Source organism: Camelina sativa, chromosome 10 (assembly GCF_000633955.1).
Source record: "Camelina sativa cultivar DH55 chromosome 10, Cs, whole genome shotgun sequence".
In the NCBI taxonomy this organism is placed as follows: domain Eukaryota; kingdom Viridiplantae; phylum Streptophyta; class Magnoliopsida; order Brassicales; family Brassicaceae; genus Camelina; species Camelina sativa.
In genome coordinates, this window is record NC_025694.1 from 12,012,839 (window position 1) to 12,030,861 (window position 18,023).

Below are 18,023 nucleotides of genomic sequence, written 5' to 3' on the forward strand. Positions count from 1 at the left end.
TTATTTATCTGCGTAAAATTTAGAGAAAAAAAACTGAATTTTGGTTATTGTTCGATCTGATTTATATTTTGGAATATTTCTAACTATTAATTTTCTTAATCGTCCGAATCCGTGTAGTATAACATAAAATATAACTATCTTTTAGTTGCACTTCAAATTTAATGACTTTTTCTTAAAGTAATACACACTGGAAAGAGCCAAAGAGGGGAAGCATATTACACGTCAGCTTTGAAATTGACCACATCCGGTCGTGTAAGACTTTTTGACTAGTAGAATTGTCAAAACCTCTACAAAACATGTGTACGTGCAAATAAACCCGCACGTGTATTCCCACACTGCAATTGAGTTCTTCAACAAAGATGATAAGCTTTTTTGTTTGGGCTTGGCAACAAATTAAGAACACAATTTTAAAGTTTGGTTCGTTCGAAAACATATAACAAGAATAAGAAAAGTAAAATTATTATTTTAGTTTCTTAATTTCTCATATTTACAAACTGTAAAAACATTTTTCAAAGTATTAACAAACATTAACAAACTATATTAGCAAACATTAACATCAGTATTCATTTTTTCTTTTTTTGACATATTCGGTTTGAAACTATACTTGGTTATAAAAGTAAAGCAAATGTAATAAAAGCACGTGTTCAATCATAAGTTTGAAAGAGACAAGATACATGCATGCCCACATACCCGTCTTATACAATTTTTGAATAGAAAGCTAGGAGTTGATTTCTTTTTTACCGAAATAATTTAATACTAGCTTCGTTGAAATAATGAAAATTCCAACTCAATTGTAAGATAGTCCTGAGAAAGCCTATTTTATTTATGTCCAATTGCAAAGGTACTTTTTTTTATTAATTAAGGGAGTTTAATTATGTTGAATAGAATTCGAACGATTTAAGTATATATGAACTAGTACATTAAAAGACCAAGCTTTTCGTTCTTATTTATACACTAAACAAGGAACCCGATCACACATGTTACATACTATTAACAAAGATACTAATATTGTGACTATATATTAATAATAATTAATAATGAAATATGTGAAAATTGTTTTTTTCTTTCACAACTCTTTTTCGCCGACTAATCAAACTAAAACTATATAAACACAATTAATGCCTAAAACACTAGTTTCTTGAAGGTAGTTTAATATTTATATTCACAAAAATATAACATAATTACTAATCAAAATATTTTTTTTGGTCAAAGAATCTGTTTTTACACAATTGAAAAGAAGCACAAAATAATTAAAATGAGATTAGTATTTCGAAGGAGAAAAACTAATACTTTTTCAAAAAGGTTTTGAAATTGTTCATCGGGTAAATCGTTCTTCATATCTTAAAATCAATAAAAACAAAATAATTTTTATTTTTTTATCATTGACAGCAAGCGAACAAAGTTTCGAGCTTGCAGAATCCTAGGGACTGAGGTTTTAGAAACATTATAAAAAATGAAATTGGTGATATGACTCTTTCCATGAAATATGATATTTCCCAAAAGGAAGAAAATGGTGGTGATAATCTTTCCACAAGAAAGATAAAGAAAAGTTGTGTGGATTCAATCCCGAGAACAATGAATCTTTTGCAGCAAACGCTCCAGTGTAGACAAAATTTGATTTAAAATGATAGAATAATAACTAATTTTTTTTGGTCAAACAGAATAATAACTAATTAAGACCGCAAATTACACATTAACATACAATATATTATTCAACAACGAATTTAAAGTTTCGTGGTTTGACTTAGAGAGGCTTAAGGGTAGTCTAAAATTTATGTAAAAAATAGTGATAATAAAAACCAATAACATCGAAATTCTAAAGCACGATTGTTTTTTTTTTTTATGTAGAAAACACACAACTTTTATTTTTAAAAGTTCACGATATTTACATAAAATTTTCTAACTGGCTTCTTTTATATACAGATGCAAACCATTCAATATGTCTTGTGAATTATGATGATAAGACTTTAGCTTCTTAAACAGAGAGCCTAAACGCATTATTCTAAATTAAATACGTAAGCCTGATTTTAAACACATAAATCACAACTCTGATGTTACTGTTTCATTATCCTAGTTTAAATATGTATAAATTTATAATTCATATTGTTCGAAAAAGGCTAAACCAATAAGTTATATGAAATATGACACTGAATTAACAAAGAATATTGAACATCATGATGACTACCAAATAAAAACAATTAAGGATTCCGCCTTTTCGCTAGATTTGAATCAACTTGAAAAAAAAACTATATATTTTTTGTAAATTAAACAATTATATAGACCTATATATAGTTATATGAAAGTACATGCTAAAACAATGAAATTTGCAAGAACGTACGTACGTGGACACATAGAGTTGAACTAGAGTACGAGACATGTAAAGTATATATATTTACAGAAATGTTTTGAGTGAAAACGTACGCATGTTGTTAGAAGATTAATCTAAACCTCCGACATGGATAAATCTTTGAGCAATTTATATTTCATAGATACCATACCGATATGCTTTGGAAATTAGCTTCACCTTCACGTATGATAATTTATAAAATATATCTATGATATAAATTAACCAGAAATTTCTTGAACAAAAAAAAAACTAGAAAATAATCCATATAATGAAGTAAGCACATTCGTATGAAGACGTAAAAAGGATATATCAAGTTCGAAAGCAGCAAAGCCAAAAGTGGTCACATGGTTTGTCGTTGTCGAATATTTTCTGTTTGGGTTGTAGAATAATTGAGATTAGAACTCTAATATTACGTTTCCTCTAATTACGGCATTACGCAGCCCTTATCTTTTGAGATTAGAACTTCAATTAATATTACAATCCTTTAATTATGCATGTATTTTTGTGCGTGCTCGCGTTTCGTTGATTCACTTTCAAAATGAAAGCTATAATTTCATAAACACAAACACACTAGTATGATGAAAGTATTGGTTTACTATTCTCTGCAACATTTAGTTTTCAAAGATATATAACAGCTAGAAGCCTAGAAATTAATGAACATTGTACTTATAGTGTTCATTATGGAAACAAAAACAGCTCTGTGGTCTGACATTTAGAAAGCAAAGATAGTTGTAACGGATATTCTGTCCCGATATATATTATTGTACATATTGAATTAACAAATTAATACAACAACAACAACAAAAAGTTTCAGGGCAGCAATAGGAGAATTCCATGGGTCTTTTGTCTACCTGATGATGGCGACCATACAAAAACATCATCGACAATGAGAATCTATCTAGTCTTCTTTATACTACAATATTTTTGTTTATCCTAAAACTAAAATAACATCCGATGTACGTGTAAGAAAGTGAAAACCAGTGACTTGTTTTTTTTTCCTTTTTTCCATTACTTATTGCAACTTTCATTATCATACTGTAAGTTTTTTTTTTTTTTTTTAAACGTGTGTTAATTTATCCAAACATTGATTTGAGACGGCGGACGATAACTTCTGAAATTGAAAATGCAGCATATGAACAAATAAAATTCTCACAACTAGTCGTAAATAAATCAAATATTAATACGATTATACGCAGTTCATAATAAATTAATTACTAAAGCGTACTAATGTTTTTGATAAACAAACATGCATCGATAAATTATTAGTTTTGTTTTTTCTTACCTCAGCTGCCATCGGTGAACCACAAGATAAAACCGGCGTTGACTGAGGGTTTCTAACCTAATCAAACGGTATGGAAACCATTACAACACGCGAGTATAGATACACCTTTCCGCATCTGATTATATTTTTAGATTATTAAAAAAAGTCTGAGGATGTTGCCTTGAAAGAGTCTCTCATTGACTTGACTCTTTCCTATATAAACACCTTTCCCACTCTCTCTTCTCCACTGTCAATTCAAATCATCATCTTCCTCTTCTTCTTACCTGGCCATATTTACTTGATCATGGCTACGCCAAACGAAGCTTCGGCTCTTTCCCTCATCAAGAAGTATCTCCTCGACGAACTGTCTCCTCTGCCTAACACCAACCGATGGATGAACGAACCGGATTTCTCAATCTTCGGTTCTTCTGATCAAACCGGATTCGAGTTTTCGCAATGCGAAGCCAAACCGGAAATAATCGATCTCGTCACTCCCAAACCGGACATTTCTGATTTCGACGTGAAATCCGAAGCTCCACTTGAAGCGTACGATTCATTCACGTTCCAGTCGAATCCACATCGCGTTACTGCTCAATCCAATCGGAAACCGCCGTTGAAGATCGCGCCGCCGAACCGAACCAAGTGGATTCAATTCGCAACCGGGAATCCTAAACCGGAGAAACCCGTACCGGCGGTAGCAGCAGTAGCAGAGGAGAAGTGGCATTACAGGGGAGTGAGGATGAGGCCGTGGGGGAAATTCGCGGCGGAGATCCGTGACCCTAACCGTCGTGGAACTAGGGTTTGGCTCGGGACGTTCGAGACGGCGATCGAAGCGGCTAGAGCTTACGACAAAGCAGCGTTTAGACTCCGAGGATCAAAGGCGATCGTCAATTTCCCGCTTGAAGTTGGCATGTGGAATCCACACGCTGAAGATGGTCATGGCGGCCAGGATAACAAACGGAAGAGAGACAACGACGAGGAGGAAGTGACGGTGGTGGTTGAGAAGGTGCAAAAGACGGAGGAGAGTCACGCCGTTAGCTGTGGCGGAGAGAACGTTGAGTCAGATTTGACGGCGATAGATGACTGGGATTTGACGGAGTTTCTGAGCATGCCGCTTTTATCGCCGTTATCTCCACACCCACCGTTTGGTTTTCCACAATTGACTGTTGTTTGAATTTTTCTTTATTTTGTTCATCTGTTGGGTCAGCTTTGATGTATGCTGACGTGGAAATGTGTCTCGAGGAGATATATTCATTTATTTATTTGTTTCTTTTTATATAATACAACCTTCAATATCCCATCTATTGCCGTTAACAATTTTAACTTATACAGTACCACTATAGACCGCATGATACATTCTATATAATAATTTACTATTTATTAGAGTTAAAAGTATGATAATTTACTTAATTTATTGTAGATTTACAAAATTTTAAATTATAAATTACGATTAAATTATAATACTTTTTAGTAACAACCAATTTCATAACTAGTTGGTTATTCACACAAAAATTTCTCTCTTTTTTCTCTCTCATATTTTTTTGAGAGAGATTTTATTTTCTTTGATTATCGTCCGACATGTTGTCGGTCTTTGTGACGGATGAAATCCGATATCATCGTAAACATAGTTTTTCCGTTGTCGTGTTCTTGCCGTAAACATGGCTTTCTTGTTGCCGTGTTCTTACCGTAAACATGGCTTTTCCGTTGCCATGTTCTTGCCGTAAACATGGTTTTCCCGTTGCCGTGTTCTTGTCGTCGTCTTTGTTAGGCGTTGTTACTTTTTAGTTTGCTTCAAATAAAGAGGAATTGTCAGTCTTGATTTGTCTCTATGTTTTACAGAGTTTCACGAGAGATGACGAAAGCTTCTATGTTTATACATCATACAAGTGTTTTTTTGTCTTAGTTAGATCTGAAGCAAAAGCATTACTATCTTATGGTGAATGAGATCAATTTAGATTTTTGTCGATCTATGGTTGATTTGTTTATCCATATAGTGTTTGCTGTTTGTCTCTAATCTTTCGGTTGGGTAAACGGTTTACCGAAAATTCAAGGATAGTTGCAGAGTTGAAGAAAAGAAGAAACTTCCTTCGCGATATTCAGATTCCTCATAGTCGTGACTTCAATTGTTTGGAGTTTTGATTCGTCTTACAACCAGCTTTATCGGTGAAATTTAGAAGAATCAAGTGTGGAAATTCAGATATCGACAATGATTATATTCACCAGAAAAAAAAATCTCAGACGGCCGAGGGTGTTTCGGAAAGCTTTAGATTCTTCATCCAACACGTGTTGATGACACGTTTTGTTTTGGTGAAACCAACGATAGATGAACTTTCTTCATCGTAAAGCAATGTATTAGTATGGGCCATTATGGGTTGTGTAATCCAACCTTTTAGGAACAAAATTAAAATCTTATGAGAAAAAAAAAAACTAGTTGGTTATCCATGTGTTATAAACTAATAATACAAAAAAATTGATCATATACTATAATTTTAGACATCATTAATCCGCTAATTTTTATTACCAGTGTAATTATTTTGATTGTGTACAAACAGTTTACATTTGTTTATATACTTGTAGTTTCTGGACTGAGGTTTTGTAATATGACATCGTGTACAAACAGTCTACATTATTTGTTAATATAAGGAAAAAAAAGAAGTTTTGACAACAAGTCCCTTTAATCTGATTCAAAACCTTGTAACATTTTCAACAAGTATCTTTAGTAATCTTCAGTAATTGAAGAAAATATAAATAATATAAAAGAATATTTAAACTCGAGTTTAATGTAGTATAACTAAAATTTATTAATTAATTATGATAAGCCAAATTTGACCCATAGAAAAAATGATACCTTTTCTTTTTTTGGTCGGATAGAAAAAATGATACTATATATTGAATAACTTAATTCAACATTGGTATTTTAGTTCAATACCAAAGAGCTGGGCAAAATAACCGGTAACCAAATAACCGATTGAACCGAACCAAAAAAATCAAACCAATATCGAACCGAAATTTCTCAAATAACCGAATGGTTAGTAAAATACTATATCCAAATTAACCGAAACTGAACCGAACCAAACCGACAATTAAATGGTTAACCGAAATGTCCAAATATTTAGAAGAGTTAATTAACAAAAATGCCATGAACAGTAAAAAAATTTAGTCAAAATGCCACTTTTTCCCTTTCTTTTCCACAACGCCACAACCTTTACATAAAAAGACATAAATGCCCCTCGATGAACACTATGCTGCTGATAGACAAGATACAGATGATGGACAAGATGCGGATGACGGACAAGATGTGGATGATGGACAAGATGCGGATGATAGACAAAATAAGGATGATGGACAAGATGTGAATGATGGACAAGATGTCCATGATCAACAAGATGCAGATGATAGACAATATGTGGATGATAGACAAGATGCGAATGATGAACAATATGTGGATGATGGACAAGATGCGAATGATGGACAAGATGCGAATGATGGACAAGATGCGAATGATGTACAAGATGTGGATGATGGACAAGATGTGGATGATGGACAAGATGTGGATGATGGACAAGATTATATGTAGAAGGATGTCGACGAGAAACCTAATCCTACACATCATCTTTTGGCCCACCCTCATCCACATCATCTTTTGGTCCACCCTCATCCACATCATACTCTTTTGGTCCATCATCTTCTTTTAGTTCATCATTCTCCATATCTTCTTTTGCTCCACCATCTTTTTTGGTCCACCATCATGACACTTTACTCTTTATGTCTAATTATCTTTCATAGACAACTTATGTTTAATAATATGGATAACTAATTTGAACTTGTGGACAACTTCGTTAATATAATTCTCGTAGACAAGTTATAAAAATGATTTCGTGCACAAGTTTATGACTTAATCTAATAATTTGTCCATCAAATCTCGTCCACGACAATCACTCTCTTTCATATAAAGGTATTTTCGTCTTTTAATCACATGTGAACAATAAAAATGTGGCATCTTTAGAAAGATAAAGCATAAACTAATAATACAAAAAAAAATTAGTTGGTTATCCATGTGTTATAAACTAATAATACAAAAAAATTGTTCATATACCATAATTTTAAACTTCATTAACCCGCTAATTTTTATTACCAGTGTAATTATTTTGACTGTGTACAAACAGTCTACATTTGTTTCTATACTTGTAGTTTATGGACTGAGGTTTTGTAATATGACATCGTGTACAAACAGTCTACATTATTTGTTAATATAAGGAAAAAAAAGAAGTTTTGACAGCAAGTCCGTTTAATCTGATTCAAAACCTTGTAACATTTTTAACAAGTATCTTTAATAATCTTCAGTGATTGAAGAAAATATAAATAATATAAAAGAATACTTAAACTCGAGTTTAATGTAGTATAACTAAAATTTATTAATTAATTATGATAAGCCAAATTTGACCCATAGAAAAAATGATACCTTTTCTTTTTAGGTCGGATAGAAAAAATGATACTATATATCGAATAACTTAACTCAACATTGGTATTTTAGTTCAATACCAAAGAGCTAGGCAAAATAACCGGTAACCAAATAACCGACTGAACCGAACCAAAAAATCAAACCAAAACCGAACCGAAATTTCTCAAATAACCGAATGGTTAGTAAAATACTATATCCAAATTAACCGAAACTGAACCGAACCAAACCGACAATTAAATGGTTAACCGAAATGTCCAAATATTTAGAAGAGTTAATTAACAAAAATGCCATAAACAGTAAAAAAATTTAGTCAAAATGCCACTTTTTCCCTTTCTTTTCCACAATGCCACAACCTTTACATAAAAAGACATAAATGCCCCTCGATGAACACTATGTTGCTGATAGACAAGATACAAATGATGGACAAGATGCGGATGATGGACAAGATGCGGATGATGGACAAGATGCGGATGATGGACAAGATGTGAATGATGGACAAGATGCCCATGATCAACAAGATGCAGATGATAGACAATATGTGGATGATAGACAAGATGCGAACGATGAACAAGTTGTGGATGATGGACAAGATGCGAATGATGGACAAGATGCAAATGATGTACAAGATGTGGATGATGGACAAGATGTGGATGATGGACAAGATTATATGGGGAAGGATGCCGACGAGAAACCCAATCCTACATATCATCTTTTGGCCCACCCTCATTCACATCATCTTTTGGTCCACCCTCATCCACATCATACTCTTTTGGTCCATCACCTTTTTCTGGTCCATCACCCTCTTTTAGTTCATCATTCTCCATATCTTCTTTTGCTCCACCATCTTTTTTGGTCCACCATCACGACACTTTACTCTTTTTGTCTAATTATCTTTCATAGACAACTTATGTTTAATAATATGGATAACTAATTTGAACTTGTGGACAACTTCGTTAATATAATTCTCGTAGACAAGTTATAAAAATAATTTCGTAGACAAGTTTACGACTTACTCTAATAATTTGTCCATCAGATCTCGTCCACGACAATCACTCTCTTTCATATAAGGGTATTTTTGTCTTTTAATCACATGTGAACAATAAAAATGTGGCATTTTTAGAAAGATAAAGCATAAACTAATAATACAAAAAAAATTAGTTGGTTATCCATGTGTTATAAACTAATAATACAAAAAAAATTGATCATATACCATAATTTTAAACTTCATTAACCCGCTAATTTTTATTATCAGTGTAATTATTTTGATTATGTACAAACAATCTACATTTTTTATATACTTGTAGTTTATGGACTGAGGTTTTGTAATATGACATCGTGTACAAACAGTCTACATTATTTGTTAATATAAGGAAAAAGAAAGAAGTTTTGACAACAAGTTCGTTTAATCTGATTCAAAACCTTGTAACATTTTCAACAAGTATCTTTAGTAATCTTCAGTGATTGAAGAAAATATAAATAATATAAAAGAATACTTAAACTCGAGTTTAATGTAGTATAACTAAAATTTATTAATTAATTATGATAAGCTAAACTTGACCCATAGAAAAAATGATACCTTTCCTTTTTTGGTCAGATAGAAAAAATGATACTATATATCGAATAACTTAATTCAACATTGGTATTTTAGTTCAATACCAAAGAGCTGGGCAAAATAATCGGTAACCAAATAACCGATTGAACCGAACCAAAAAAATCAAACCAAAACCGAACCGAAATTTCTCAAATAACCGAATGTTTAGTAAAATACTATATCCAAATTAACCGAAACTGAACCGAACCAAACTGACAATTAAATGGTTAACCAAAATGTCCAAATATTTAGAAGAGTTAATTAACAAAAATGCCATGAACAGTAACAAAATTTAGTCAAAATGCCACTTTTTCCCTTTCTTTTCCACAATGCCACAACTTTTACATAAAAAGACAAATGCCCCTCGATGAACGCTATGCTGCTGATAGACAAGATACAAATGATGGACAAGATGCGAATGATGGACAAGATGCGGATGATGGATAAGATGCGGATGATAGACAAAATAAGGATGATGGACAAGATGTGAATGATGGACAAGATGTCCATGATCAACAAAATGCAGATGATAGACAATATGTGGATGATGGACAAGATGATATGGAGAAGGATGCCGACGAGAAACCCAATCCTACACATCATCTTTTGGCTCACCCTCATCCACATCATCTTTTGGTCCACCCTCAACCATATCATACTCTTTTGGTCCATCACCTTCTTTTAGTTCATCATTCTCCATATCTTCTTTTGCTCCACCATCTTTTTTGGTCCACCATCATGACACTTTACTCTTTTTGTCTAATTATCTTTCATAGACAACTTATGTTTAATAATATGGATAACTAATTTGAACTTGTGGACAACTTCGTTAATATAATTCTCGTAGACAAGTTATAAAAATGATTTCGTAGACAAATTTATGACTTAATCTAATAATTTGTCCATCAGATCTCGTCCACGACAATCACTCTCTTTCATATAAGGGTATTTTCGTCTTTTAATTACATATAAACAGTAAAAATGTGGCATTTTTAGAAAGGTAAAACAAATGTGCCATTTTTTGAAAGATAAAACAAATGTGGCATTTACCAAAACTTTTATAAAAAATGTGGCATTTTTGGCAAAAATCCCTATTTAGAAGATACCAAAATGAATATATTTAATATTATGCAAAACTATAAAATAAACTTAAAATATAAATTATTTATACTTTCAAAACAATTAAATACTATAAATAATCAATATATCTAAATGTTATTATTTTGAATTAAGAATGTTAAATACTATTTTGTAAAATCGGATTAATATTTTTTCCCTTTTTGTACTTTTGTAATGTATTATTGGTTAATTTCAGTTATATTCAGTTACTTTTGGATATATTAGTTTTGTTTGGTTAATGTTAATATAATTTATGTTAGTTATGATTACCTCTTCAACTAACCGATCAAAAACCAAACCGAACCGAAATTTCTAAAATATACAAATAGTTATTATATTACTATATCCAAACTAACCGAAATCAAACACACCCGAACGGAAACTGAACGGTTAACCTAATGCCGCAGGCCTAATTGTTTTAACTAAAGAAAGCAAATCTTGAAAAAAACAAAGCTTCGTCCGCGGCTTTTTACTTTTGGTGATCGATCATTTTTTTTTTTTTCCTTTTCCAGTCTGACCTCCCAAATCCCTTCTCTCTCTCGAATTCGCGACTCTCACGTAAGCTCTCTTATTGTCTTCATCGTCTATCTCTCTCTCTCTCGCGCTCGATTTCTCTATGTGAATATATATCAGATGAAAACACCCTCCCCAATTTTAATTTCAATTTCGTTTCGTGTGATTTCCCGATTCGGATTTCCTTTTGTAGAATCGAATCCTTGGATCTGTTCGTCGTTAGCCTTAGCAACCAAATAAGTAGTTTACATGTGGATTGTTTTATGTTNTTTTTTTTTTTTTTTTTTTTTTTTTTTTTTTTTTTTTTTTTTTTTTTTTTTTTTTTTTTTTTTTTTTTTTTTTTTTTTCTCTTCTGGATTTATGTATAGAAGAATATGTGACCATCATCTGTTTTTTGGTGTTGCAGATGATTTAGGAAGAAAAAGGGATGATTGGATCGTGACTTTTTTTTGGAATTTTTGGGGATAAATTGTGACTGGGTTTGGTGTTTTTTGTTTGTTAAAAAAATAAATAATATGTGGGTGCCTACTTTGAGCGCAAGCTCATGTTCAAGTGAGGAGAGGGAAGAGAGCAGTGGAGAACCTGGTCTTACCCCTGTTTATCTCAATGTCTATGATCTTACTCCTGTCAACAATTACCTTTATTGGTTTGGTATCGGCATTTTCCATTCTGGAATCGAAGGTATGCCTTCTTATTCTCTCTTCACTTTGTTTACTTAGTATATGCTTTTGAAGAGGAATATTAGAAAATAGCTGTCTTAATGTTCTAGACAAGTTATGCTTTTATGATCCGGCGTTAATGCTAGGCACTTATTAGAAAGGGATTGTTTGTAAGACCAAGAAAAGTGTTAAGCTATGAGGATTATTTGATGGAAACCTTTTCTAACCCTTTATAACTCAAGATTTTTACATGTTATGTTGTTGTATATGATTCAGTGCCCTTTTTTTCACACAGTTGTTTTAACTTCATTGTAGCTCATGATTTGGAGTACTGCTATGGAGCTCACGAGTATCCAACGAGCGGGGTATATGAGGTAGAACCTAAGAATTGTCCAGGGTTCATCTTTAGACGGTCTGTTTTACTGGGAACTACCAGCATGTCCCGTTCAGATTTCCGCTCTTACATGGAGAAGCTTTCAAGAAAATACCATGGTGACACTTACCATTTGATTGCCAAGAACTGTAACCATTTCACTGAAGAGGTATGCTCGCAGCTTACAGGAAAGCCTATTCCAGGATGGATTAATCGGCTTGCCCGAGTAGGTAAAAAGATTTAGAACCTTTTTCCTGTGTTATGTTGCAAAAAACTTGTGTGCTAAATAATATTTACTTTTGGTTTGTTGAGGTTTCAGGTTCGTTCTGTAATTGTCTTTTGCCAGAAAGCATTCAGCTTACAGCTGTTAGTGCTCCTTCAGAACGCCTTGAGTTCTCCGGTATGCTCCTAATTAAGATAGTGTTTGTAGCAAAAATAAAATCCAACTCCTCTGTGATCAAACCAAATTATGAATGGCTTTGTATTTTTCCTTGTGTAGATGAGGATGAATCAAACTCTGAGGCATCTTCTGTGTCAGATGAAGAAGGATCAGAGCACCATCTTATAAATGCAGCAGACAGAGAGATTGTGTATCTACAAAACAAACCAGTGCGACTTACCAGAGAGGAGATCCCCTGAGAACCCAACTAGCCACGACTTCCTCCTGAGGCAACCCAAACCAATCATCAGAGCCACGACTTCCTCATGGGTGAACACACTCTACCCATGGAAACTGAAAAGGGAGTAAGTGATATCTCGTTTTGTCACCTTAAAGCTGCGTTTGTCCTGTCAGGAACTCGATTTGGTATTCTTCTCATCATCATTATAGGAATGTAAAAACGGATTCCGGATTTATGTAAAGGTGAACTTTTCAGATATGTTTTACGGAGATTCTTTAGCTTTGGCTATCAGTATCACAATTTCTCATTCTTTACCAAGTTGCTAAAACCTGAGCTTATTAGTACAATATGAAAAATCCAAAAGAGCTCAAATACACTAATAAGGAATTTTTTTATATATATACTACTGCTTGCTATTAATCATTTAATCCACTTTTATATAATATGATGATTACTAGCTTTAACAAAACTAAGAATTTATGGTGATGAATCTAGGTTGCTATGTTTAAAATTAAACACACGTCCCTATATATTAACTATCGTATTCATTTTTATTTTAAAAACATTGGTTGTTTGGATTAATAGAGAAATAATCACACTGAATGTTTTAAAATGAAAACAATTTGAGGTGTGTGACAGTAAGAGAATAGTCAAATATTTTGACAAAAAAAAGAGAAACAAATCTACCAGTAAAGTAATATATATATGTGGTTTTAGATAAATATATTTCCAAGTGAAGAAGACACAACTCAGCAACTCTTGTCTTAAAGACACGGAGTCCCATTTAATTTTGGATTCCATATAAGGGGAGAAAAGAAAACGTTTTGACTCACGTAACATATATAGATAGAGACTAGAGAGAGAGAAAGAAAGACCAAAAGAAAAAGAAAAAGAAAAAAAACGGAATATTCCGGCGAAGATTGAGAGAGAGACTCTCAATTATACATGGAGAGATGTTTCCGGCGGTCTGTTCTCCTTCACACGGTGATCGCCGCCGTATTATTCTCTTTTGTTCCGGTTTCAACCTCTATTCCCTTCATACTCTTTCATGGTAATTAACGATTTCTCCTCATCTGTTTTATTCATTCGATAGTTTCATAAAACACAATTAAAGTTAAAAGTTAATATATAATTTTAATTTTAAACAAAAAAAAAACAGGAATTGGAGATAAATGTTCTGGTGGAGTAAGTAGCTTCACGCAACTTCTAAGCAACCTCTCTGGCTCTCCTGGTTCTTGCTTGTAAACCCAACTACTAAACACTAGTACGTAACTTGTTTGGTTATGTGTTTCTTTTTTTAAAAAAAATCTTGTAAATCAAATTTGTAGAGAAATAGGAAACGGAGAAAATGACTCATGGTTCATGCCATTGACTAAGCAAACTAGCTTAGCGTGTGAGAAAGTGAAACAGATGAAAGAGTTGAGTCAAGGCTACAACATTGTTGCAGAGTCACAAGGCAATTTAGTTGCTAGAGGACTTATCGAGTTTTGCGACAATGCTCCTCCTGTCATCAACTATGTTTCCTTAGGAGGTCCTCATGCTGGCATTGCTGCAATCCCCAAGTGTGCTGTATAGCTTTTCCATTTTTCTTTTTTTTTTTACTATGTCTTTTTACCTTAGTGAGTAAATTAATCAACACAACGGTGGCTTAATTATATTTGTGTTTGTTCTGTTGTCAAAGTCTGGTCCACTATGTGCTATGGTTGAAGCCTTGTTGAAGTCAGCCATTTATAACGACTTCATTCAAGTAACACTCTTTATATCTCTATATATCTCTCTCGATCAAAACCTTTTAATGATGATTTGATTAATTTATGGCTATGCAGGATCATCTTGCTCCCAGTGGCTTTGTCAAGATTCCTGGTGTAAGTTAATCACATAAACCAAATCAAATTAATTCATATAATCCATTCCAGTTTTTTCATCACAAGATATGGCTTGGTTTTATTAGCAAATCTCAAAGTATTTGGCACACTCAAAGTATCTACCAAAGCTTAACAATGAGAGACCTGACGAAAGAAACTCCACTTTCAAAGACCGATTCGCCAGCTTACACAACTTGGTTCTTGTCATGGTAATACTAACTGTCTCCTTTCTTCAAGTCAGATTTTTTTTTTTAAATGTTTTCTTTAGCTCATTGTTCTGTTTTTTCTTGTACTGATTGATTTCCTAAACAGTTCCAAAAAGATACAACATTAATCCCTAAAGAAACTGCTTGGTTTGGATATTATCAAGATGGAGGATTAGATACTCTTTTGTCAACACAACAGGTGAATTTATCTAACTTCTATAGGTTTCATTGATCTTTTGTTTTCTAGAAATCTAAATATGTATGCATTCTTGTCAGACGAAGTTATACAAAGAAGATTGGATTGGTCTGAAAGCACTGGATGTTGCTGGAAAAGTGAAGTTTGAAAGTGTATTAGGGGACCACCTCGATATATCGGATGAGGAGGTTGAGGAATATGTTGTGCCTTATTTGATGCAAAAGGAAGAATCTGAATTTATTCTTTATCACATAACCTAACATATGACAATTATGAGAAGTACTGAAAAATTTAGGGGGGCCTTATTCAATTTAATAGTTTTCTAAAATCCAAATCTAATTTCTTGGTTTTGATTAACTTTTTTTTTTTGTTTTTGGTTAAATCAGTGGATTTGTTATTATTTACACGTTAACAAATGTTATAAATGTAATCAGATGTTGTTCAAGACTTTTGAATTCTTTTACAGACTTGAAAATGTTGTTCATTAATTTTAATAGGTAAATAACTAAATATAGGTAAGAAAATCTTATATTGTTATTACTCAAAATGTTTTTGACATTCACCAAAATTAGTTCATATCTATTGCAATTTACTCCAGTGTTTTGATTGTTAAATGAAACCAAAACTTACAATTTTAGAAACTACTTTGGCATGTTTTACAAGCATATGTAGATAATCTTTTCGAATTTTTTAAATAATTTTTTCAAGTCACTGGTCGACAAAGAAAAAGAAGAATTGAGATGAGTAGATCAGTAGATACACAACACCAACCACCAAGTAATAAATTTTTCTTCCATTTATGACTAAAGCACAACAAATTAGCTAAATCTGTACCAAACGTAAACTTATTGCCTTCTTGCTTCTTGTGGTCAAGATACTCTTTTTGTGTGTAAAGAAAGGTACTCTTCCGCTGAGTAGTGCTAGCTAGATGGAGAAGAGTTTCCAACGATCTGTTCTCCTTGTGACCTTGTCTCTCTTCTTCATTCCGGTTTCAATCTCGGTTCCATTCATTCTGTTTCACGGTGATCAACAATCCTTCTTCTTCCTCCTCTTTCCTTTTTTTTATTTTTAATCTGACATATTGATTGAAACAGGAATTAGAGATCAATGCTCCAATGGTGGAGTCAGCAGCTTCACACAGCTCCTTAGCAATCTCTCTAGCTCCCCTGGATCTTGCTTGTAACCAACCCCAACACTTTCCATCTTGTTGTCTCGTTCTAATCTTGCAAAAGGGCTTATTTCTCTGTTTGTTATGTGTGTCTTCTTGTAGAGAAATAGGAAATGGAAATCAAGATTCCGTGTCTATGCCGCTTACGCAACAAGCTAATGTAGCGTGTGAGAAAGTTAAAAAGATGAAAGAGTTGAGTCATGGTTATAACATTGTTGCACAATCCCAAGGTAACTTAGTCGCTAGAGGCCTAATCGAGTTCTGTGACAATGCCCCACCAGTCTTCAACTATATATCTTTAGGAGGTCCTCACGCTGGCATATCCGACATCCCTAAGTGTAATGTGAGTTCTCTTTCAATTTCTATTTGACTGTGTAATCTTATAACCACAATCCTAATGACAATAACAACAACAATGGTGTTCTCTGTTCTTAAAGTCTCCAATTTGCAAGTTGCTGAAAACAAGGGTCTACACCGACTACATTCAAGTACACTTTCTCTCTTCTTCTCTAATCAAGATTCATAACCTTTGAGCATTACTAATACCCATCATTAACATTAACAACATCTCTAATGACTCTGCAGAATCATATTGCTCCAAGTGGTTATATCAAGATCCCTACCGTAAACTCAAAACCCTTATCTTTCTAATCCTAAAAAAAATCATTATTTCCTATTAGATGAATACTTCAATCAAGAAAGCATTGTGTTCTGTTTCTCAGGAAATGTCAAAGTATTTGGAACACTCCAAGTATCTGCCAAAGCTCAACAACGAGAGACCTAACAAGAGGAACCCCGTTTTTAAAGACCGGTTCACTAGCTTGCACAACTTGGTTCTCGTCATGGTACCTCTCTTTCTTAAACAACCAAAATCTTGAACAACATTGTTGATTAGCCTCATTAAATTTCTTTTCTTCAAATCCTAAAAAGTTCCAGGGTGACACTGTAGTGATTCCTAAAGAAAGTTCTTGGTTCGGATATTACCCGGATGGAGCTTCCACACCTCTTTTGTCTCCTCAGCAGGTGAACTTTAATAACTATCTTCCACGCCTGATCATTAACCACATTGTTTCTAAAGTATATACATATATTCTTCTCCAGACAAAGATCTATATTGAGGACTGGATCGGTCTGAAAACCTTAGATGCTGCCGGAAAAGTTAAGTTTGTCAGTGTCCCTGGCGAGCACCTTAGAATAGCGCAAGATGAAGTTGTAAAATACGTCGTGCCTTACCTCAAGAACCTGCAGCCTGCAGTTTTCTTCTGAATCCATATATAACCGCAAGGCAATGGAGACACTGCATTCATGAATGAGACCTTCATTGTTATGCTCTCTTTGCATCAATTTTAAAAGTGAATAAGAACTTTAGTGATAAACAAAAACAAGGCTTCATCATTTATAATGCTAGAGGCTACTTATTCTCGCGTTTAACTATTACATGGATTTTGAAATTCAATAACTATACGACGTTATAGGTTAGTGATTCATTATTGAATTTCAAAATCCACAATGCAAAACAAACGTACAAAAAAAAAATGAATTCAAAAATAAACTTTATTATTCAAAAATTCAAAGATAGATTTACAAATCCCATATAGATTTTATAAATCCCATATTGTGGCATTTGGAAGGGACCATAGAAA

The 18,023-nt window shown here is 33.2% G+C and overlaps 4 protein-coding genes across 7 annotated transcripts; all 4 read left to right on the forward strand.

The window, feature by feature from the left end:
* Positions 3,846-4,903, forward strand: LOC104718590 (ethylene-responsive transcription factor 6-like). Its single transcript, XM_010436355.2, has one exon. It carries the CDS (start codon positions 3,913-3,915, stop codon positions 4,780-4,782), a length of 870 nt encoding a protein of 289 aa, XP_010434657.1. The 5' UTR covers positions 3,846-3,912; the 3' UTR covers positions 4,783-4,903.
* LOC104718591 (deSI-like protein At4g17486) lies at positions 11,207-13,263 on the forward strand. 3 transcript variants are annotated; one of them, XM_010436358.2, is made up of 5 exons: positions 11,207-11,338; positions 11,700-11,974; positions 12,268-12,551; positions 12,645-12,725; positions 12,825-13,263. In XM_010436358.2, the coding sequence occupies exons 2-5, from the start codon at positions 11,809-11,811 to the stop codon at positions 12,891-12,893; spliced, it is 600 nt and encodes a 199-aa protein (XP_010434660.1). In that variant the 5' UTR covers positions 11,207-11,338; positions 11,700-11,808; the 3' UTR covers positions 12,894-13,263. The 3 variants fall into 3 exon arrangements, with proteins under 3 accessions (XP_010434660.1, XP_010434658.1, XP_010434659.1); XM_010436356.2 differs by having other exon boundaries at positions 11,208-11,338; positions 12,638-12,725; XM_010436357.2 differs by having other exon boundaries at positions 11,210-11,338; positions 12,268-12,555.
* LOC104718592 (palmitoyl-protein thioesterase 1-like) lies at positions 13,693-15,669 on the forward strand. The gene is made up of 8 exons (XM_010436359.2): positions 13,693-13,996; positions 14,105-14,186; positions 14,274-14,514; positions 14,627-14,692; positions 14,772-14,810; positions 14,897-15,019; positions 15,123-15,215; positions 15,293-15,669. Exons 1-8 carry the CDS (start codon positions 13,891-13,893, stop codon positions 15,470-15,472), a joined length of 930 nt encoding a protein of 309 aa, XP_010434661.1. The 5' UTR covers positions 13,693-13,890; the 3' UTR covers positions 15,473-15,669.
* On the forward strand, positions 15,977-17,809 carry LOC104718594 (palmitoyl-protein thioesterase 3-like). 2 transcript variants are annotated; one of them, XM_010436361.2, is made up of 8 exons: positions 15,977-16,234; positions 16,307-16,391; positions 16,483-16,723; positions 16,818-16,868; positions 16,966-17,004; positions 17,103-17,225; positions 17,317-17,403; positions 17,482-17,809. In XM_010436361.2, the coding sequence occupies exons 1-8, from the start codon at positions 16,141-16,143 to the stop codon at positions 17,644-17,646; spliced, it is 885 nt and encodes a 294-aa protein (XP_010434663.1). In that variant the 5' UTR covers positions 15,977-16,140; the 3' UTR covers positions 17,647-17,809. The 2 variants fall into 2 exon arrangements, with proteins under 2 accessions (XP_010434663.1, XP_010434662.1); XM_010436360.2 differs by having other exon boundaries at positions 15,980-16,234; positions 17,311-17,403.